A 22,479-nucleotide genomic window follows, 5' to 3' on the forward strand; every position below is an offset into this window, starting at 1 on the left:
CCACTCCTCCACCACCTCCCGCTTCCTCCCTCACTGCCCCAATCTCCTAATCCAACACCATCCACCACTCTGGTGATTGGCATTACATCAACATTCTTTCTGTTTTTTTTTTTCCTCTTCCTCTTTCTTTCTGCTCTCTTCTCTCTCTCTCGTTCTCTCCATTCATTCATTCATCCCTCACTGAGCAGGCAGTATTAAATCCAGTCGCCGTTCCTCCTATGTTCTAGCCATCTCCAGCGAGCGCTCCAAGTCATGTGACGAAGGACTCAACACGTTCAGAGAGGACGGACGATCCTTGTAAGTACTGCAGATCCCAGACACCTGATAGAAATTATATTTCACATTATTAATATTAACGACTCTTTGTTGTGATGTTATATTCAAGTAGGAGGCTTCCAAAAAGAGTGAAGAGCTTCTTCACAGATGGGGTGAGTTCCTCACTTTTTATTACTGCACATAAACTGACACGATCTGTAAATACTTTGCATGTTATCATAAAATTCAAAGACGAAGCTAAAATGCAAACAAATGCAACTAAATCATTATCAACCCACATTGAATTTAAACCAGTCATTTGTATTTATTTAACTAAGGCAATGAATTAATTATGGCAAACCAACATTAATATTTTTAAATGCGGTCATACAAAAAAATGGATGGATGGTTGCACAAACATCTAAAACAAGTTATTATAATCATTTTAATTCTCATTATCAAATTCAGGCTGAGGTTTTGAAGGAGTTTCAAATGACTTCTTCCTGCCACCGCCGAGCTACAGAGACACAAATCATATTAAACTTTTGTCATTAAAACCAGTGAGGTGTTTTTTCTGTGACACGCTGCCATAAAAGAGTCATAAAGTCTGAAATGAAGTGTTGGGACACGTGGCTTAAGTTTGCCAACGTTAAATATAATTTAACTACAGCTACCGTGAGCTGGTTACACTGGAACACTATGAGTGTGTCTTCTGTTATTACAGCTTTTTAAATCAGCTTTTTATTTGTGCAAGGAAAGGATTGTGTTATGTTTTAATAAAGCTTTTATCAGGTAATATTTGGCCATATACAAAGACACATAAAGGTGCGATAGCTGATAGTTGAACTGGTGGTTCGTCCGTTGCAAAATTCTGCAGTATGGAAACTACTGCAATCTTCTGCCAGGTCAGCATGAAGAGTACAGTTTTCTTTGAAACTGTTGCATGGTATTTTTAAAAGCAATTTTAAATTTAAACAATAATTAGCAACACAAAATAATATGCATTGATGTGTTTTTGCACATTATAAAAGAAGCTTGAGAGTTAAAAAATAAACAGAAGGTGAAAACCGGCTGAAACCATTTTGTGAGCTTTGAAAACTAACTTTAAAAGAAAAAGTAAGATGCTTACTTTTGGTTTCTGTTAAAAAATGTTATACAACCAAAATAAAAAAAGACTAAAACTAACACTGAAACCAATAGAATCGAAACTAAAACGAAAGATTTTCAGATAATAAAAACTAACTTGAAATGAGAAAATCCGCTCTAAACACTAGCTAACTGAAAACAGAAAGTCAACAAATTACCTGAAAACTTTTCCGATTGTGTTTCAGTCTCTGGACAACATCGGGACAGCGGAGGAGGTTCGGTCGAAACGTCACTCCACCTCGGAGCTGGGAAACATCACTTACAGCGATGTATGGCGAGAAGGATGGCTGCACTACAAGCAGATCCACACCGAGAAGGGCAAGGTGGGCAAATCGAGCTTGATTACAAGAGAAATCTGGAAAGCATAGCAAAGGAGTCGCATCACATCTCCTCTTTCCTTCACAGAAGGTAGGCAGCGCCATGCGTCCGTGGAAGCGCGTCTTTTCGGTTCTTCGCTCCCAATCGCTGTTCCTCTACAAGGATAAGCGGGAGGCGGTGCTTCGCGGAGCCACAATTGGAGGTTCGGCCGAGGATGAGCAGCCGATCAGCATCCAGGGCTGCCTGGTGGACATCGCGTACAGCGAGACCAAACGAAAGCACGCCCTCCGGCTGACCACCCAGGACTTCTGTGAGTACTTGCTGCAAGCGGAGGACCGGGAGGACATGCTGAATTGGATAAAGGTCATCGGGGAGAACAGCAAGATAGACAACGAGGTCAGAGAACACACTTTTACCGGGCAGATTTTCAATAACTGTATGCATTTAATATGTTCTCAGTGAAAACCTCAGACTCATAATGCAGGTGTGTTTATGTCTCGCAGGAGCTCGGCTTTTCCAGGCAGGCCCTCATTAATAAGAAGCTTAATGACTACAGAAAACAAAGGTGAGTCACCCGATCATGAATATTGCTGTCCTTTCTCCTCATCCTGCCTGGATATTCCCCTCCCACACACCAGAAAAATGCAGGTTAACTTAAATTGAAGTTAAATTTACTCTAACCTGTCCTGGATTTTTGCCACCGGACGAGCAGATACAGCTAAATTTAAATGAACCACAACAGTAATACCTACACTGTCTCTCTGTCTCCCCCTACAGTCCAACTGTCATCAAGCCAGACTCCTCTCCCAAGTTGTCCCGTATGAAGCCTCCCTTCCTGCTCAATAAGACGGAGAACGCTGCTGGAGCGCCACGCTCGCCCAAACCAGAAGGCAAAGGTCAGTGTCGGGGAGACTCGAAGCCATCCACGCTGGCATTCGGCATTTGCTGAATCCTGGGCTCTAACTTTGCTACTGACTTTGTCTTCAAACTAATCTTGGAATCAAAACTATAAAGAATTAATTAGACCAATTATGAGTGTATTTGGAACTCCTCAAAGTTGTGAATAGCTCATCATTTAGTTGTCATATTCACTCTTGTTGTGGAGGCACCTTTAGTCAACTGCTTTGTTGTTTCTTCTCTTTTTTGTCCATATTATTTCAATATTTAATTATACCATGCTAACACAAAGCAACTATACATAAGACTGACCTAAAAAGTGCAACTCTTGCCCAAAGTAAGTACTAACCTTTTCAAATGTTTAGAGATTTTTTTTTATTTTTATCCCATTCTATTAAAGCAGTCTGCTGGTTTTCAAATCCTTTTTTATTTTTGTTTTAATGGGTGACAGCGTTTGGATAAGAAGGTGTTTAGTCAAACATGGAAGTTGCTAAGTTTCTGTTCAACCTGCCTACAGATGAGAGCAGCCCTCCCAAGTCTCCATGGGGAATTAACATCATGAAGAAAGCAAAGAAAGCTGGGCCCAAAGCTTTCGGTGTGAGGCTGGAGGAATGTCAACCTGGTACAAATAACAAGGTTAGCCTCACTGACCTCTGTCACCACCTGAATGCGGTAAAACCGTTTTCCTTTTCCTTATTTTCTGTGATCACACGTTTCCGTGTCTCCTTCTGCAGTTCGTTCCAATGATTGTGGAGATCTGCTGTGGCCTCGTGGAGGAGATGGGTCTGGAATACACCGGCATTTACCGAGTCCCAGGGAATAACGCCATGGTGTCGCTGCTCCAGGAGCAGCTCAACAAGGGCGTGGACATCAACCCTGCAGAGGAGGTGCAGAAATATAAATATACATTCAGTCGTGTAAAAAGAAAAAAAAAAAAAAGTGCAGCCTCTTTCATTTCTGAGATTTTACATATCAGCACATAAAAAAATCATCTGGTGCTTCGTAGGTCTTAAAATAGCCTGTAAACGCAACCTCAGATGAACCTCAGTGCTGTAATTTATTTAGCAAAAAATAAGCCAAAATCCAGAAGCAGTAAGTACACACTTATTGCTTCACAGGTGCCAGGTGCTGCTAATTGAATGCACTTGATAAACTGATCATTAGCAAGTGTGAGCGCCTCATTTCCAAACAATTTGAAGTCTGTTATTGTCCAAGAGGTAGAAATGGAAAACCTTCAAGAGTCTTTCCAAAGATTGTTTGAAAAGATTCCAGGAAATTCCTCGATAACAATGTGAGAGGCTTCTAAAGTCATGCAGAAAACCGTAACTTAAAGTTATTGCTCCTGAATGTGTTTCTACAAGCCTGCTGAATCATTGGGATCTGCTTTTTTTTTTTTTTTTTTTACTTTTACATGATCATAGAAGGCAAGAATACTGTCGATCCTCAAAGAGAGGAAAAAAAGAAACAATTAACTGGCACTTTTAGTACAAAAGGTGATTGGTAACGATATCTGAGTCATCCCTGTGTGCTCTGTCGTCTGCAGAAGTGGCAGGACCTCAATGTCGTCAGTAGCTTACTCAAATCCTTCTTCAGGAAACTCCCAGAGCCACTCTTCACCAACGGTGAGACCAACAGGTTCCAACATGCCATCGCAAAACATCGCTATGCAGCCTAATCACACAGCTTCATCTGACTTTTTATATCTTCTCATATCTTAACAGACAAGTACAACGACTTCATCGATGCCAATCGGATGGAAAATGCATCCGACAGACTGAAGACCATGAAGAAGTTGGTACGTGTTTACCCGCTTGGGTTAAGTGCGCGCAGAAGTCGGGCAGGTTAAACAGGTTTACGGTTTTGACGTTTCACTCTGTTTTCCTTTCATTTGTACAGATCCGCGACCTCCCAGATCATTATTACCACACTCTCAAGTTCCTGGTTGGTCACCTGAAGACTGTAGCCGACAACTCGGATAAAAACAAGGTGGGATAAAGGGAATTTGTAAATGCGGACAAAATGTATCACTGTTAAGTATTTGGTGTTAATGCCATCAATATGTTCCTGGCGTCTCTAGATGGAGCCTCGTAACTTGGCTCTCGTGTTTGGGCCGACGCTGGTTCGGACGTCTGAGGACAACATGAAAGACATGGTCACTCACATGCCCGACCGCTACAAGATCGTAGAAACGCTCATACAACACGTGAGAGATGCAAACGCGCACATACAGTATAATTCACTTACATCCTTAATAGTATCCAAGTCATGCTCAGTATTTCTTTCTCCGGCTTTCTTGCAGTGCACCTGGTTTTTCACTGACGAGCTAGACAAGGATGAGAAGGTATGCTTTCAAAGGCAATGATAGATGCTGCAACTGACCAAAAAAAAGTGCAGAATGTTTGGCACAAAGTTGCAAACGTCACTGCAAATAACTGCAAAGCAGCTCTGCGAAAGAATCTCTATTGCTCTAGAAAATGACAGGAAAAAAAGAAAATCCACTATTGCGGGAATTTGAAACATTGTATCCAACATTTTAAGAAAAATGACTGGTTGAGTGAAGAGTCACATCATTCATTATTTCTTTTTATTTGGTCATTTAATATTTTTTCATGATGTAATGGAGCTCTCTGACAAACCCAACAAGTCACTCTGCTGTTTGGTGGCGACATTTAATTTTTAATCTTTGTGAAATTGGAAATTGTTGAGACATGCATTCAAAAGCAAATCATTCAAGACTTATTGACCTTTCTAGGAATCTTCTTCCAGTTTCAATAACTAATATTTCCCTAATGATAATTGTCTCATAAGTATGCAGCAGCCGCTACACTTGATCTCCAGAAATGGAGCTGAATTAATGATAGCTGCATTTGAGCTCTTGGCCTAGGGATTGAGATGCTAGCCACGTCCCCAATTTGAGTCTGTCTCACTCTGTTCTTCATTTGCTGTCATGTACTGCCCATAATAAAGACATAAAAGGCCCCTAAAACTACGGCGGATACTTCACAGTTTATGGATGCAATGCTCCGAGTTTTTAAAGCAAATCTACCCCGTCCCTGCAGACACCAGTGGACACGGAGGACGTGCAGCCCGCCCCCAACATCGACCACCTGCTCTCCAACATCGGCAGGACCGCTCTGCTCGGCGAAGCCTCGGGTGAGCACGCTGTTTACAGCTCCGCCTTTCTGTGACGAGCCGCACCAGTAGCACTGAGTTAGAATTAGTAAACGCGAAACGAATGCTGCTGCTTTTCATTTAAAGCTGGAAGTAGGTAATTCCTCACTTGCGTGTTGAATGTTGTGCGGCCAGGTTTGTCTAAAACAAGACAACAGTAATACATTTATAAATATTAAAAGAAACCAATGATCACCGAAGTTCCACTGAGAGGTTTTTACAATTAATCTGAAGGAATATATTTCTAGGACTAACAGATTTAGTTTGCTTAAAGGCAGTTGATAGAATTCCTGGCCTGATTCAGAATTCTCCTTGGAAGTTTGTCCCAGTTTAAAGTATGATTTCCCTACTTTCCAACAGAACTGGAAAGCAGCTCAAGGAATGAACATCCGTTAGCAGTTTGAGTGTTTCTGTGTTTGATAGTGTGCCTTTACTTCTCTTCTTTCTGCTGACCTCTTTTTTCCCCTCCATGTTGCTCACCTTTCACTTTCTCTGTACATTTCTGCATTTCCTTCTCTCAGCTGAGCCTGTGGCGCAGCCACTGCGGTAGGATGGCACTGTTTGTGTGTGTGAGTGTGTGTGCAACCAAATCAGTGCACCATACTGTGAAAGTAATAATAATGGGTGTGAGAGAGTGTGTGTGTGTGTGTGTGTTAGCGGTGGTGATGGTTTGTGTCTCCATGGTCTCCATTACCCTCCTGAAAGTCAGCGTCTCCCTCTCAGCGTCAGACTGAAGTCTCTGTAAAAACATGTCACTTCAATGTCGGCCCCAGTCTGACTAATGAATTAATGGATGACTGGATGTTCTCTGAGTGTTAAAGCTGCTTTATCTGACACCGGAGTGTAAACTGTGCTCTGTCACTGAGAGACAACTCCTTCACTGGTGGCCTGTGCCCTGCCGAGCACTGCGCTGCACTCATCCTACAGGCAATTTCGGTCTGTGTGGCCCCATCGTAAAAATCCTAACATCACTTCTGCCTGTAAAGGGACTCTGCATGGTGCTGTTTCATTGTTTCATTATCCCTTCAAAAGAAAATATTTTGTGTAAAAGCTTCAAGATGGCAGCTGGAAGCTCCCTCCTTGTAGCCAAAGTGAGTGCAGACGTAACAGGAAGTCTGTTTAGCTTGGGGTGGACTCACAGGGACGTGTCCTCTCATGTATTATCGGCACAGTGTGAACTAGGAATGTCTAATGTGGCACTGGTATATATGGTAACAAGCGAAGCATCTCATATTATTATCTTTTAAAAAGAATATATGCAAAATAAGGTTATAAGGAAAATTACATTCACAGTTTGTTCCGTACTTGCTTGTCAAACTGTAAAGTTGCTATGTAGGGAAACATATAACTGTATTTGAGTCAGGACTACTATAGTCTGTTCTGAGGTTTCCTAACAGCCAGCCTGCATACAAGCAGGAAGAGCAGCAGACCTGGCTTCAGTTGCAAAGGATGTGATACTCATATAGTGAAACACATTGCAAAAAGAACAGCTGGGGTGGAGATGGGTTGCAAAGCGGCTTAAATTATGCGCCTTATATGAGATTTGCCTAGAAATGTATCAGCTGACGTAGGCTTGAGATCAGTTAATCTGCCAGGGCTGCACTTGAGCTTCACTTTGCCTTACCCCTGAGATCTAAGTTATCATCAGTGATGATCCTAGCTTTCACTTTAACCCTGTGCTACTAGAATGTCTTTTCAGTCAAGGCCAAAGAAAAATCCCAATTTTTTTCCAAAAAGTACTTTTTGCTTGTCTCCAAACATAGGGTTAGGGTTCAAAGGTCAGACTGGGATCATCACCAGTGATGGTATGGAGAGAATACTCAAGTATCCTACCCATCAAATTCATATTTAACATGTGTAATATCCTAATAACGTATACCAAATCTATACTAATCAACAGAATTATACAGATGAAAACAAAAAAAATGTTCAAGAAGAAACAACAGAAATCCTGCGATCCTCACATTAGAAAAGTTCAGATGAAAACGATTCAAAAGGGTTGTCTGTTAATATTTAATTGTTTCTGTCTATAAAGTCCGCTCATAGCTGTCGCCATAGTTAACTTAAGAGGCCAGATTTTCAATAATAGAACTCAGGTGTTGTTGGTTTTATGGGTGATTTACAAAAGTTGTTTTCAAAATCCAGGCGCAGTCGGTTCATTTCTTACTTTGCTCTCTAATTGTAAATAGTGACGGTAGTTTCTTTATATGCTAAAGCCAGTTTGGGCTGGCATAATGCGTTAGTAATGTGTTAGTAATGCATTAGTAAAAAATGCGTTGGTCCTATGTGTATCAGAATTGTAGTGGGTAAGTGATGTAAGTGTAGCAGTAAGAAAGGCTGTGTTACATTTTGAATGTCATCACTAGCTTTCTGGTAAACAAGAGAACTTCTCTAAGCTGAGCAGAAAATACACTGACGTGGTCATTACTGCCGAGTCCCTGAGAAACAGCTCCATCCAGAAAACCTTACCAACCCTCCCCGGTTTCTCAAGAGATTTGGGTGTTCCCTTTACTACGATACATGAAAGACAAATCCAGGGCTTCATTCCTGCATTCATTTGTGAGGATTGCGTTTCTTTTCGTACTGCTTCTTTCACTGACCGATGCCATCCGTGTTTTTCGTGATGTCATCAGTGTGTGCCGTGATTTTTCTAATGAGGTTTCTCCTCCAACACCAAACCCTGCTTCCCCCACCAATCATTGTTTTCCCTGAACACAACTCCAGTGTGTGATTCAGTGTTTTTGTCCTTGTTATGGTCCGAGGCCACAGAGGAAAACAAGTTCCTTTAAAAATCCATCACAGGAATTGGAGATACAACTGCAGCTGCACTGCTCACTGCAGAATAAACCGTTGTATAGAGATGCAATTGTGATTTTTTTTTTTTTTTTCATTTAAGGTTAAGGAGCAGAACATCATATGCATAAATTGAATCCAATCAAAACTGTTCAATCTGCATCTGCCAGGTCATTGTCGACCCCTTTATAGGGGCTTAGTTAACTTGCACTCTTTTAACAAAATGTTCCTCTACAAGAAAATAGAGTCTAATGCTGTCAAAATGTATTAGACCTTATAGGAAATCTAACATCTTCTTGTTTATGAAAATGGTTTCCTATTTGTTATGTGACCAAACAAAACTAACCCTAACCCCAGACAGGTTGCCATGACCTCGGCATTAGGAGGTTAATCTGAGTCCCTGAAGCATCCATCACCATAAAAACAGCACAGAATGAACCACTGCCTGCAACATGTGAAGTACTGATTAAAACTTTTTGCAGTTTTCTGAGAATAAACACAATTTTATCCAAAAATTAGCCACACGTTAAGACGCAATGTCCCAGGCGGTGTTGTCCACTTTGCACCTGATGGAAAACAACCTGCTTCATAGCAAAATCAGCATTAAAGTCTGTAGGAACATACAGGGAGCAGTGCAGGAGCAGTTATTTTATTTATTGTTGTTTTTTTCCTTTTAAAAAAATAAGTGATGATCACAGCAACTCCCTCTGTGTCCTCCACCATGACTGTTCTGGCCTTTTGTTTACTTCGTCCGTTCTGACCCACAAATGTCTCCATTTCCTTTTCCCCAGATTCAACCAACAGTGATTCAGCGAAATCAAAGGTAACCTCCCCTCACATGAAGCAAGCCTGATTGTCCAACCTCCTGCACGCACAGATTCAGCAGTAATATTTCCTGCTTTTTCAGGGGTCATGGGGGTCAAAGAAGGACCTCACAGCCAAGGAATTCCTGGCTCTGTCCATCATGTCAGCGGTTACTGGCCGCAAACGCAGGAAGCGCCATAACGCCCGCCGCGTGGGCAGCAGCACCGACGACGACTCTGAGCATGAGCCGATCAAAGCTGGACATTTAGGGGCAGGAGAGGAAGAGGAGGTGGAGTCGCCAGTAGGAGACACTGCTCCTCGAGCAGAGGGAGAGGAGGATGATGACGAAGAGGAAGAAGAGGACGAGGAGGAGGAGGAGGATGAGGAAGTTGTAGAGAGCAGAGTGAAAGAGGAGCGACAAGAGGAGCCGGCCGTTAAACCCAATCGGTTGTCCTGCAAAGTGGAAGAGGAGGCGGGAGGAAGGCAGGCAGCCATGTTAAACGAGGAGGAGGAGGTGCAGGCGGAGGTGAAGGGGCCTCAGTGGCGAGCTCCAGAGGATGCTCGATCTATAGTTTCAGGTTACTCCACCCTCTCTACTTTAGGGCGGAGCTTGGGATCTGAGGGGAGGGGGGACGATGCTGATGATGAACACAGCGAGCTGGTGAGCGAGACAGATAATGAGAGCGGCTTCGCCTCGCGCTCTCTTACACAGGAGAGACCCGATAAACACCCGGCGCCACCTGTAAACACGCAGCTGCTGGCGCCGCCGCGAAGCTTTCTCTACACACACTACAAAAGCCCCACTCTATCAACCAGTAACATTCTCACCCCACCCACTTCCCTCACACAGACACCAGACTCCGCGGAGAGGAGCGACGGAGGGGCCCGTTCCACCACACCTTCTTCCTCCTCCTTCTCGTCCTCCTCCACCACTCACAGACTGCACTCGCGGCCTTCCTTTAACTCCCACAAGCTGATCCAGTGCGACACTCTGGCCAGGAGGAAGCTGAAGTCTGAGAAAAACAAGACTCGCTCCCTGGACCTGATGGAGTCTCCCGAGGGCACGGCTCCATCCGAGGGCTCCGGCTCAGGAACGGAAGGTGCACCCACAGCAAAGAGGGATACCTCCAGAACCAACACTTCCTCAGGCAGCAGCCAGGAGAGTCTGCGCCCAGCCCGACCCAAGCCTGCAGTGCTGCCCAGCGAGGCCGCTTCCTTCACTCCGACCGGCCCGGGCGGGAAGTCGCTGGCCGATCAGGTCCGCGCCCGACTGCTAGGCTCAGCTGACAACCTGCACCGCGTCGGACTGCGGAAACCACCGTCACCCGAGACGCGCAGGAAGAAGCGGGCTTGGCGCAGACACACTGTGGTGGCTTCCCCGACTGAGATGTCCGATAAGAGACCCCAGCTGATTGTCAGCGATTTCCCCTTATCTCCTAACAATCAAAACCAGGTCAAAACACAAGGGCTGCCTCGGGATGCAGAAGGGCGTGACCAAGGACCCGCTACACGTCAAGCACCCACCTCCAATTTCCACCAGTACCTTTGAACCCTGACCCCAACCACCGCTCCAAGAAAAGAGGCCAAAGCTGCTGATTCTCAGTTTGTGCGTAAGGATGGGGGAGTGGATGTCCAGCTGAGCTGCTGACGGCCTGCAGGTCAGTAAACTGGCAGCAGTACAAACAGGGATGTGGTTGGTGGACAGGTGAAAAACGGCCCACCTTATTTGTTGTTGTTGTTTTTTTTTTTTACTTTTCATTGAGCTCCATTTGCATGGCAGGGTGCGTTCCAGTGTTGCCAAAGCTTTCATTTTCTTTTTCCTTTAAGTGTGCTCTTATAGAAATGATAGGACAGAGACACAAACAGACGTCATCACGGTCGACGTAAGAGCCAAGAATTCTGATTCGAGTAACAACTGAGCATCCCTCTTGTCTTCTCTTCCTTCCTGTCTGGATCACAGATGACGTAAATTAAACGTTTAATCGACCAGACGAGGATGCTGAAATGCAGCTTCTACAGTTATTTAAAAAAATTTTAAAAAAATCATATAAAACCATTTCAGGAGGGCAAACAACTGATTCTTCATATCAGTCTTCCTAACGTTTCCCCTCTGACCATTCACACTGTAAAACTCCACCAAACTTCAGCTCACATGAAATGCAGTTGTCTCCCTCTACTTGTTAATAATGTTTATGTGTGTTTGCCCAAAAATATTCGTGACCATGTCTAAACGTGCAGGTGTTTGTGTTAAACGATTTTTGTAACATTTGTACAAAGCCTTGTTAAGTTAACCCTGTAAATATAAATATTATGTTATAATATTTGTTTGTACTTTTTTTTTTTTAGGTCTTTTTTTTAAGGTTTACAAAAGTGCAAATAAGTGCACAGTCGTTTTTTTGTTTGGTTTTGTTTTCAAGATGTTACTTGAAATGTTTCCCTTAATATATTATTTGTTTTTGTTTTATATTCAATATATATATATATTAAATATATATATTTTGTATTAAAGTAAAATTTATTGCAATTTCACCTCTTGGGTGTACCTGTTTAAAGGAGACGAGATAAACACGACTAAACGTATTCCTTATTTCCTCATAGATGGCCTTTCTGATTCACAGCACTGTGCAGGAAACCTTTATCTCACGAGATAAGTCTTATAATAAAGATTATCTCATGGCTAGTTAGACAAAATGTACACAACACTCTGTAGTAACAACATGTAGCAAGTTCTGAATTTTAATCAGGTAATTATTACGTGATATCGGACAGTTTGCAGACAGCTGATCATGCCGCCAGGGCTTCAAGTCTGGCATTACTGAGCATTGCCTCAACAGATCAGCTCATATTCACTGAACACAGGAGCTCAAAAGAAGATGCCTGACAGTGTTTAACAGACTGGTGTAGGATTTTTTTTTTTATTTTTTTTTTGGTGTTTTCAGCACACAAGGTCAGGTTCTAATAAATCTTCCCTGAGTGGGGAAATGGTACGTTGGAGGAAATGAAAAAAGAAGAACAAGAGTCTGTTGTTTCTGTCTCGTCTTGACCGCAGAACCAATTTGCAGTAGCGAAAAAAACACGACCCGAGCGAGAGGTGCAAACTCAGAAGTCACAAAAGGCTTGCTTGTTTCCCTGCGACCAAATAATAACCCAGTGAAAGAGAAGAAGAATGATAATAATAAATAGGTTCTAGTCTCGTCTTACCTCAAGGTTTTTTTCTACAAGTGCCTGATTTCTGGAATGTGTTTTTGTTCTGCAGTGCCATGCTCGGTTCTTATCCTTCCATTTCCTTTTGTTATTTCTGGGTCTCCTCCCCTCCTCTGCTGTGGTTGACGGTATAATTGAGGCACTGACCCAAAGATGTGTACATTAAATACAAGCAGTCTAACAGAGAGGCTGTACAAAACAAAATAAAAGAAAGAAAGAAAAGTAAAGCACACTTCAAGCCAAGGACACTTCTATGCACTCCCTTTGCCTTTAACAGAGGAGGGGAAAAGCATAGTATTCTCTCAGCTGCTTCTTTTGTTTTTTTTTTATAAACAAACTGAGGTCACCTCTCTATGCCTAATAATCCACAGTGTGTGAATAAGGTACACCTAACACACCCCCACCCTACAACTGCATTAGGTCATGCCAGACAGCATCCAGTTTCCTAAAGATGAACAAAAACCTCATCAAAGGGAAACGTCGACAGTCTGAAATGTGATTTTACCTTTTGTGTCGTTGTTGTATTTTAAAAGCGTTTCTTTTTTTGTACATACTATCTTAATATGTAACATATTGTATTGTGTACATTTGGAATTGCTTTCGAGTATGACTAATATGAAAAATGACTGGACTAAAAGAAAAAAACAAATAAAACATGGTTGTCCGCCTGAACTCATTTCCCTCGTGGCTGTGTGCTTAAAAGCAGGTTATATGATGTAAATAAACAGAACTATGTTTAAAAAAAATGTGTTTGCGTTTGTGACTTGTGTGTGCGCAAAACACATTTTTTACAGTGGAGATGTGCCTCACATTTTGCAGCGCGGGCATCTTAAAATAGGAGCTGACTGGCTCCCCCTAGAGGCTTGAAGAGGAATAAGACAAAGGGAAACGGAATCTGGAGCGTTGAGGGTCTTTATTTTAATTTATGGGAATGTTTAAATATTTATGGATTCTGTGAGTAGCAGCTGTAATAATGGGATTCTATTAAAACGGATGACCCCACCAAAGTAAAGACACACTTTTCATCACATTCTTAGGCTTTGCAAATGAGCAGCACTTCTCACATGATCAGTAACCAACCTTGTCTGCATGGCTGTCCACAGGCTCTTCAGGAACAAGTCTCACCACTCGCCAGACATTTTGGAACCCCCCTTAGGCATTTGCAAGATATTTCTAAATGAACTTAATAAAAATGTAAGTTACACCTCTACCACTATCTATCCTGCTACATAATTATCCCATTGATTGCAAAACAAATCTCTGGGTGCCATGTCTCTTTGTATCAGGCCTGCCTAAACTTGTGAAGTTACTAATTTTAACTGGGGGCGGGGTGTAAATATATATTATGTGATTGGTAGCTGTAATGATGAGAAAATTCATTATCAAGTCAGAATAAAGACAAAAATTTTCTGCAGATCCTTGACTTGCAAAAATAATAACCACAGTGTGTCTGTATTACAACCTAGAAAATTCAGTAAAATAAACAATAAAATCCCACTTGCATGTCTTCCTGTATACCTCCGAGTGGACTAAGCTTTCATAAAGAGCATCTCATCCATATCCCATCCCCCCTTCTCATGTAGTCTTCCATTCAGAGGCCACTGATGCCTTGTGTCTGGCCCATATCAGAATCCTCACAAGAAATCTGACCAAAGCCACTGACAGCAGCTCCTAGCTGCAGCTTCCTGTGTTTGAGGACAGGCTGAACAACACATGGCAGTCTGATTCAGAACTTCAATTTTTATATTATTTTATTGGAACTAAAAGGTTAACACACAACTGTTAAAATGTTCACGCTGAAGTCTTTTTTTTTTTTTTTTGCAAAAAAGTATCTGAAAGGATGGCCCAATTAGCTGCAAGTTCTTCTTGTTCAGTTTCTGGAGGGGGGAGAAAAATAATCCGACATACAATATTTGCTCTTAAAATTAAAAACAGAACAGTTTATGTCAATGGATACCTACAAAGTTGAGCAGAGGAACAAACGGAAATTTCTTTTCAAATACCTCTTTATAAAAAAAGAAAAAAAAAGAAAAAAAAAAAGAAATCAAATTTGAAATATTTACAATTCTCCTTGAAAACAATAACCGAATGGGACATTAACAGCTCAAATAGAAAGGGAAACGTCAAATATTTACTTATTTTGTCCAGGTGACAAACTGCTTACAGAAAAACTTATGATAAATTCTTTTAAAAATGCAGTAGTCCCATGTTTTACCTTATCCAAAGGATTTTAATTTGTAGCGACCTGGCCCCTGTCCTTGCTGGGCTGGCTCTTCAGGAGCAGCTCCATGTTTTGGGCTTTCAGTCTCTCCAGTTCCTTCTCCATCTCTTTGACCCGGACCGAGCAGTTCTGACCCCCGGGCTCCACGGCGCGTCTCAGCCGGTTGTTCTCCTCCTCCAACCGGGACATGCACTTCTCCAGCTCCAGGTACTCCTTGACCAGCTCCTGCTTGGTCATATTCTGCAGGCTCTCGACGTGATACATCTCGTAGGTCTCGGAAAAGTCTCTTTGGAGGAACTCTCCACCCGCGTTCCCGGGCCTCCCGATTCCATCGCTGCCCCCGCCGCTGCCGTCATCGTAGTCCTGGTCCTCGTTTTCCAAGACCTCATCCTCGCTGCCAGTGTCCTCCATGCAAACCCCGACCCCAGAAGGCCGCCTGACCCCCATCTGGGTGTTGAGGTCGGGTTCCTCTCGGTCGTGCTCGTCCATCAGGAACTGAGTTGTGTTGTAAGGGGCAACCGGGAGCCCTTTGGCGAACATTTCCTCTCTTATGCGCGAAGCTCTGGCAGTCTCCTTCTCTTCTAGGGCTTTCTTTTCCTCCCAGGAAAGTTTGTTATACGGCTTCCAGTGGCGCTTCTTCTTGGAGGTCCTGCGCCTGTGCCTTTTCTTGCCTAGACGCGCATCTAAGCCCGTATCAGAGTCGATGTGCAAACTATCCACTTGTACCTGCAGCCGTCTGTCTTGGCCGTTTTTTCCCTGTGTGGTGTGGTGGTCTCCTGTCGCTCCTTGGATGCTGCGTTTCTGATGAGGCTGAGTTGAAATCGGGCACTTCTGGACCTCGTTTCCGGCTGCTAACCCAGGGCACACCTCCCTCTGCCCGCCTTTCATTTGCCGTAACTTGTCTGTGTTGATATCCTCGCAGTTCTCCGCCCGCTGCTCCTGCTTATGCTCGCTTTGTCGCCCCCTGTCGCCGTTTTGTGGTCCATCATGGTTTCTAGCTGGGAGATGCTCCAACGCGTCTCCACTGCTCCCACCTGAAGGGCTGGCTGAAGTTTTCAGGTGATGGGTCGTCTCCTCTGGCTCAGTCATCCTGGTGTTCCGCTCCTATGGCTCCACTTTAGCACATTTTTAGATGATATTCATGCTCCCGTGACTGAGTTTTAAAGTTCGTTAAAAAGACGTTAATTTGAACAAAAATATTCTACAATCTCGCGTAATCACTAAAGAAACTTTTGAGATTGTTTGCGTTTGTAAACAAACGCGCGCAAAGTAAAAGTAAACTTCCGAACAGTAAACACTTGTTACTCCTCCAAGGGTTTGTCAGAGCAACTGTCGCTAACTACCATTAACTGTTTCGATGCTGTCAGAGTTATCGTTAACCCGGAGACTGCGTTCCGCCGTCACAACAGTGTCCAGTGTGCCGCTCAAGAAGAGGGAGCTCGTGTTTATATACCAGCTCCGCCTCTACCCGTGCGCATGCTACTGCTTTCAACTCCTGGTGGATTGTGGGGTATGACGTTTTCGTTTCGGCGAAGCCTTGGCGGAGACCTTCGCACAAAACTACATAGCCCACAAGTCTACCATAACTGGCGAGCTTCTTGACCAATCAATTAAGAGGATCTCGAGTCCGCTAAAGCCCACCCTACTCTTTGTTGATTGGACCAGAGAATAATTTTGCTGTTGCTAAGCTCAAGGTATTTTCTGATTGGGCAGATCAATAGTCAATCACAGGACCGTAATCCACGCAAAGAAAGCAGTCCCGGGCATTTTACGGACGCTACTATTTACAAATGAAGGGGTTGTGTTTGCAATTGAAGAACTAAAAGTTCATCTGTTTACATTTGAAATAAGTGATTTGCAAACTGGAGCAAATATGCGTGGTTTAAACACACAATAATAGGCTTTGTTTTTATTTACTCATCCAGCCAACATAGGACAAAATTACCCATACAATTAACCCCCCCTGTATTTTAAGCTACAACAAGAAACTGTCTTGCGGAATCTAGTCCGTCTTCGACGTTCATTTGAGAAACTAAGTAAATACAGCTTATTCAAAACATAAATTTTTGTACATGTCAGCTGCCATAAAAATGCGTTGCTCAGGCGCCATTTGAGAGATTGAATGTTTCCGTGTCAAAAGTCTCTTCTGTGCGGAGTGATATGTTGTGGGGCAGAGGGCCAGGGGAACTCTGGAATCAGCGTAAACAAACGACATTTATTGTGAAGCTGCCGTGGAGAGCGCTGTTCCGAACCCCTCGTTGTTAAAGGGTGGGTCAGGCGATCTCACACTTGCTCAATAATCCTATTAGCAGTTGACGAAGTGGTGTAGATCAGCGTTTGAGTTTTTCCGCGGAGCCAACGTTCTGATACGCAGTGTTAGTTTTACACTGTTGTCTCGTGTTAACGGCTAAGGAGACGCTAGCTAGCTAACGTTAGCCAAACGTTAGCCAACGGGCGCTACGTGTCGTGGCTCCCAAACTAAACACCACACTACTCCACATACATACGAAGCCATACGTACTACAACAAAAATAAACTTAACGTTTAACTCATTGGTCACAGAAAACGCTCCTAGTCGGTGTGAGTATGACGAAAAACGCCATACTGCACTAAAGCTAGGTAAGCTAACGTAAGTTAGCGTACGCTACCGTGTAGCGATAATATAAAAAGTATTAAACCATGAGTGATAGACCGTTTTTAAATAAAATTGTTTGGCTTGTGTCAGTTTGTCGATTCAACTGCAGCAAGGCAACTACAATGCGCTGTGCTACTGGTAATGATAGCCATCTGCTAACTAGGCCAACGTGTTCATATGGGGCCCGCGTAATTCCTGGGCTGTTTTATTCCGATGTGATTTTCTCGTTTCACTAAAGCGATTAGTGTACACATTTCAAGTACTGCCACAGTTAGTCGAACTGTACAAGTCAGAGTACCGAAAATATACACAAACAGACTGAAAACATTCGTTTTTTTGAAACAGTCCTTCACATGAGACGTTTGAGCAACTGTCTTGCTTTCAGGAAGTAGACCGCGCCTGATCTTTCCAGTTTCCCTTTAGTTAACTAGTGTTAGCAAGCTCTAGATGGGTGTAACTCGCCAAACCAATAATCTTCTACAGTATTCACAACTTTTCTGTATTGTCGGCTTGTGTGAAATAAACAAATGGAAATAAAATGCTGTGGAGAAAAAGGTTGAAACCTTTATGTGGAATATGTTAATATGGTTAATTTGTTTTATTTGTTTTCTGATGCACATTATTTACATGTGCATACTACATGCATACATATTTGATGTCACAATGGTTAAAGAGTTAGTCATTATTCTGTGTTAATCCTTAACTGTGCATGCTTCACTGTGTCATCCACAAATTGTGTCCAGTTTTCACAAAGCAGTTTGCTTCCATTAATGGAAGAAGTGGGTTATTCAGTCTGTGGCCTTATGTTGGGTGACTGGTCTCTCCTAACACTGCCAGTGAAGACTGGCTACAAACAACACAGGCCCACTGTTTCTACTAATAGAAGCAGGCAGAGTTTCAGCTTTGGCAAATAAGCAAGGCAAACTGGGAAATCCTTTGAGAGGGGAGGTGATCTGTTCTAGTTAATATGAAACCTAATGACCATGGAGATTGAGAAACAGTACCAGGGCTTCCCATATTCTCAAATCAAGGAGCGGTGCGCAGCTACAGCACCAGAGCTGCTCCTGCATAGATCACAGCTTGTGAGGATTAGCAGGCATGACTTAATCTCTCACCCTGTCCAACATAGTAGTTGCTGCAATTGAGCGGAGATGAAAGATATGTGTAATATACTATTATACGCTGGTGCACGGGCCTGAAGAGGAGGTGCAGGAGGAGTTTGTGCAGACAGCAGGTCCAGATGGGTGTTTTAGTAAGGGAAACAGTCAATCCACCAGCTTCATTAAATGACCAGGTTAAAGAAACATCACCTTAGGCTCCATCCACCCAGCCTACCAAACCTTTACGTGTGTGTTTGCTTTGCACATGGCTGTGACTCAGCTCTGTCACTCTCTGCTCTCTGTTATAACTCCATTACTAAGACTTAATTAAGTTTGTAGGCAGTGCTCTGGTACTGTGAGCACCATCTAATAACCAAAAAATTAAAAAAAGACTGCAGTGCAGGTTTTCACTTTCATAACCAACCCTTTAAATCTGTGCAGACAGCATGAACATACTGGCCACAGATGATGAATGTGGCATTACGGAACTGATTGTTGTTGTTGAGAGCTAAGCAGTTACTTTTAATAACCAACAGGGGACGCCAGCTCCTCAGTCACTGGCATTTGAATGGGGAACAGTTTTACTAAAGTGGAAGCACTTCTTTCTGCTCTTGATCTCCATTTAGAGGAAGGTGTTTACATATTTGAAAGTTTGCCTGAACAACCAGGGTCATATGTTTGCTTTACCTCCTCTGAAAGAAAGGATTTCAGCTGTTTAAATGTTTGCTGAGCCTAGACAAAGGGTAACCTGCTCTTTGCCTGTGGACGTTAATCACGCCACTATATTCATGTAAGTATGCAAGCTTTTTAAAATTTATATATGAAAAGGTAGGTGAAACAGCACATTTTTTCTTTTTGGAATACAGCATGGCATCGGCGCAAAATAAACTCGAAATAAACATTTCAAACAAGTCTATATTTGGGTTTATTTATTTTATTTACAAAAAACAAAAAGGTCCCATAAAAAGTTTTTTGGTTTTTTTTGAAGAACAGATTTAACCAAAAAGGCTTTGATACGCAACTGTTGAGACTCTGTGCGCACATAGTGCGCTTTAAACCATTTAAACAAGTGTGTATACAAATTAATGTATGGAGGGGGACTTGACCATACCTGATCCACGACCAAGGTCCCTTTACGTTTTCGTTGGGGCAGGAAGAGGAAGAGGAGGAGGAGGAGTAAGGTGTTGGCTCCAGAAGCGTGCGACTCGTTTGGAGTCCTGCGCACAAACATGAGTAGCAAATCTGGGGAGGGGACTCCTGCGGTCGGTTCTCTCTCTCTCGCTCGCTCGCTCTCTTTCTGCGGGCTGGGGGTCTGTCTGGGGCAGTTTAAGGACACCTGCGCCCTCAGCTTCCTCAAACCCCTAAAGTTACAAGCTTAAGTTTATTTCGCTGGAGTTTATGTAGCGATCATGTTAAGCGTAGGCACCGGCAAGACCAGTCCCAGGGAGCACAGGAGGAAAGTGAATGAGAAGACGACGGACCTCATCAGGAGGCTCGGTAAGGACACCTCCAAATCTGACCTGCTCCTAGGAGTTCACCGTCAGCTCCAGGCTGAAGTGTTTTGTTTTGTTTTTCCGCTCATTGTTGGTACAAACTTAACTGAGGCTTCAGTGATTTTTAGTCACCTTGTTTGTTATGTTGCCTTTTTCTAAGACAGCAATTATAATCGGTAGCTATTTATGCCTTCATAATTCATAACATAGTTTCTCTTAGAAGGCGGTGTAATTCGAGAAATCTTTGCATCTTTCTGAAAAGATGATTCATTTCACCTACTTTCATTGATAATTGCTCACTTCTTAGTTACAGATTGTTTGGTTTAATTTGTAGTCTCGTGTCATTCATTTACTTCCCCCAGTTTACAAAAAATACATTAACAAAACAGGCATAACAGGTTTGCTTTTTTTAAATGATGATGTTCTTAGAAAGTGAGTAATGACCGAGCTTACAGATAATGGCATCAAACAGAAGCGAAGTTCTGAGTATTTGTGGGTGTAGTTACAACGGTCATGTGTTTATGAAGAGCAGAGTTGCTCACTGGACTGCTGCTCTGATTCAGGCTCCTCGCCATTCCCATCTCAGCCTACTCCCCTCACAGTTCAGTCCCGATATGTCACTGCCCCTTCCCAAACTCGCCCCAAAATAGACACTTGCTGAGCAGCCATAGCGCACCTGTCAGAATCTCTGAGAAGACGCTGGATTTCTGGAAGGCTGAACCAGTGTTAACGACGTATATATGCAGGCATACAAAATTAGCTCACAGACAGAAATGTTGGAGAAATCTTTGCTTTTTATTTTATTTCTTTCTTTCTTTTTCTTTTCAGTTTTATATGTATAAAGGGGACGTATTGTGTTTTTTTCCCCAACCCCATATTTTTAATTCCTGGACTTTAGTAGAGTAGCTTTGCATGACTCACTTGTAAATATTTATCTTGAGGTGTTGCACTGGCACAATATGATCCAGTAATAAGCTGTACTATATCAGGGATTTCCACTCTCATTGATGTACAGTGGCACATAGCCAAGAGTAGAAACCGGTCTGAAACTGAGCATTCAGAGCAGCATGAAGCCTGAAACTTTGGCAGTGTTTCACATGAGCATCCAACATTGTAACAGCATAAGCATGAGGAATGCACTCATGACTACCTAATTAGGCACATCTGTTCAATTGCTTATTAAGACAAATAGGTAATCAGCCAATCACCTGGCAGGAACACTGTGCATTTAGGCATGTAGACATGATTAGAACAACCTGCTGACGGTCAAACGGAGCACTGGAATGAGGAAGAAAGGTAATTGAAGTGACTCTGAACATGGCATGCTTGGTGGTGTAAAATGGGCTGGTCTGAGTATTTCTGGTCTGCAGTATCATAATTATTTTTGGTCAGTTTTAAATCATAATTTTAACACAATTACTGAGGAAGTAAATCCAACTCTTTTTCTTAATATCTTAACAAAATAGAGTATTAAGTATTTTATTGGTCAACTGAAACAGGAAGTCCAGTTAGCTGACAAAGAACAGCACAAAGTAATCAAAACAGGAACATATGAGGGAGGCACTAACAAGCTGACACAGTACAGCACAACAATGAGCTAAGAAAACCATAAGGGATTAAATATGCACGTGGGGTAATCAGGGGTATGGAAAACACCCGTTAACACAGCTGAACCTAACTGAAGAAAACGAGACAAAAGATGCAAAATTAAATAAAACACACGAGAAACTAACTAAATAAAATGAGGAATAACTAAACAGAGGCTCTCTAATGCAGAGATGGGGACTAGACAAGATACAGGAAACGCACCAGGAGAGGAAAATGTGAAATTTGGGGGATTACTGATAAACAGACTCCGGATCATGACGTTAAACTCCAGGAAGATAATTATAACAACCTAGAATGGGGCATAATAATTGTTTTATCTGCACTGGTGTAGTGGTTGCTGGTTTGATTCTTGCCAGAGATACAACTTTTTTGGGGTTGGCGTCCGTTTAAGAACTCTGTCAAATCAAACATGTGGAGTTATCTGCTGTGGCAGCCCCTAGTGGTAAGGGGGTGGCTGCAAATAACAACTTTATTTATCCTAAAGTCGCTATAGGCCAAAATTGTGATTGAAAGCAAAGACCTTAATAAGTAAAAACAGTATGCAGAAACAATCTCTTATAAATTCAGCACTTCTTGCATGTTTAGTGAAAACAGAAATGCAGAATTTTAATGTTTTTGCAACAGTGTAAACATGGATCCATACTTCTGCAGTGGCACCATGTTTAAACTCTGACACTATGCACAGACCTGTTTAAGCATTACTGAAGTCTGAAACTGTATCTGCGCCTGAAAACGCAACACTGGCATTGCTATATTTGAGTGTCCCACTAATACTTAATAATAAAGCAAGTGAGGTCACCCAAGTAGACTCACCACCACCACTTGTCATAAATT

The 22,479-nt window shown here is 42.6% G+C and overlaps 3 protein-coding genes across 17 annotated transcripts in view; 2 read left to right on the forward strand and 1 right to left on the reverse strand.

The window, feature by feature from the left end:
* arhgap23a (Rho GTPase activating protein 23a) overlaps nucleotides 1–13,264 on the forward strand; it is a 66,921-nt gene extending 53,657 nt beyond the window's left edge. For 7 of the 14 annotated variants that reach the window (XM_005921896.3, XM_005921893.2, XM_005921889.3 and 4 more), the window contains 16 exons: nucleotides 189–297; nucleotides 386–428; nucleotides 1,587–1,724; nucleotides 1,807–2,115; nucleotides 2,223–2,284; nucleotides 2,497–2,615; nucleotides 3,134–3,252; nucleotides 3,351–3,503; nucleotides 4,160–4,238; nucleotides 4,338–4,411; nucleotides 4,513–4,602; nucleotides 4,694–4,819; nucleotides 4,916–4,957; nucleotides 5,676–5,769; nucleotides 9,372–9,403; nucleotides 9,488–13,264. In XM_005921896.3, the coding sequence (XP_005921958.1) occupies nucleotides 189–297; nucleotides 386–428; nucleotides 1,587–1,724; nucleotides 1,807–2,115; nucleotides 2,223–2,284; nucleotides 2,497–2,615; nucleotides 3,134–3,252; nucleotides 3,351–3,503; nucleotides 4,160–4,238; nucleotides 4,338–4,411; nucleotides 4,513–4,602; nucleotides 4,694–4,819; nucleotides 4,916–4,957; nucleotides 5,676–5,769; nucleotides 9,372–9,403; nucleotides 9,488–10,933 (3,035 nt within the window). In that variant the 3' untranslated portion in view covers nucleotides 10,934–13,264. Of the gene's footprint in view, nucleotides 1–188; nucleotides 298–385; nucleotides 429–1,586; nucleotides 1,725–1,806; nucleotides 2,116–2,222; nucleotides 2,285–2,496; nucleotides 2,616–3,133; nucleotides 3,253–3,350; nucleotides 3,504–4,159; nucleotides 4,239–4,337; nucleotides 4,412–4,512; nucleotides 4,603–4,693; nucleotides 4,820–4,915; nucleotides 4,958–5,675; nucleotides 5,770–6,308; nucleotides 8,680–9,371; nucleotides 9,404–9,487 lie in introns of those variants that run through there. The other 7 variants (XM_005921891.3, XM_005921895.3, XM_042220603.1 and 4 more) reach the window with 5 other exon arrangements.
* A 1,057-nt stretch (nucleotides 13,265–14,321) lies between these two features.
* hexim1 (HEXIM P-TEFb complex subunit 1) lies at nucleotides 14,322–16,367 on the reverse strand. The gene has a single exon (XM_042220606.1). The coding sequence runs from the start codon at nucleotides 15,896–15,898 to the stop codon at nucleotides 14,819–14,821; it is 1,080 nt and encodes a 359-aa protein (XP_042076540.1). The 5' UTR covers nucleotides 15,899–16,367; the 3' UTR covers nucleotides 14,322–14,818.
* Nucleotides 16,368–16,845: 478 nt separating this feature from the next.
* Nucleotides 16,846–22,479, forward strand: part of plcd3a (phospholipase C, delta 3a) — a 36,119-nt gene continuing 30,485 nt past the window's right edge. Inside the window, exon 1 of one of the 2 annotated variants that reach the window (XM_005921888.3) lies at nucleotides 16,846–19,334. Coding sequence is in view for 1 of the 2 variants with exons in the window: in XM_005921887.3 (XP_005921949.1) it covers nucleotides 19,954–20,041 (88 nt within the window). In the remaining variant the exon portion in view is untranslated. Of the gene's footprint in view, nucleotides 19,335–19,358; nucleotides 20,042–22,479 lie in introns of those variants that run through there. The other variant, XM_005921887.3, reaches the window with a different exon arrangement.

This window comes from Haplochromis burtoni, unplaced genomic scaffold (assembly GCF_018398535.1).
Source record: "Haplochromis burtoni strain Fernald_Lab_line unplaced genomic scaffold, NCSU_Asbu1 Contig_52, whole genome shotgun sequence".
Taxonomy (NCBI): Eukaryota; Metazoa; Chordata; class Actinopteri; order Cichliformes; family Cichlidae; genus Haplochromis; species Haplochromis burtoni.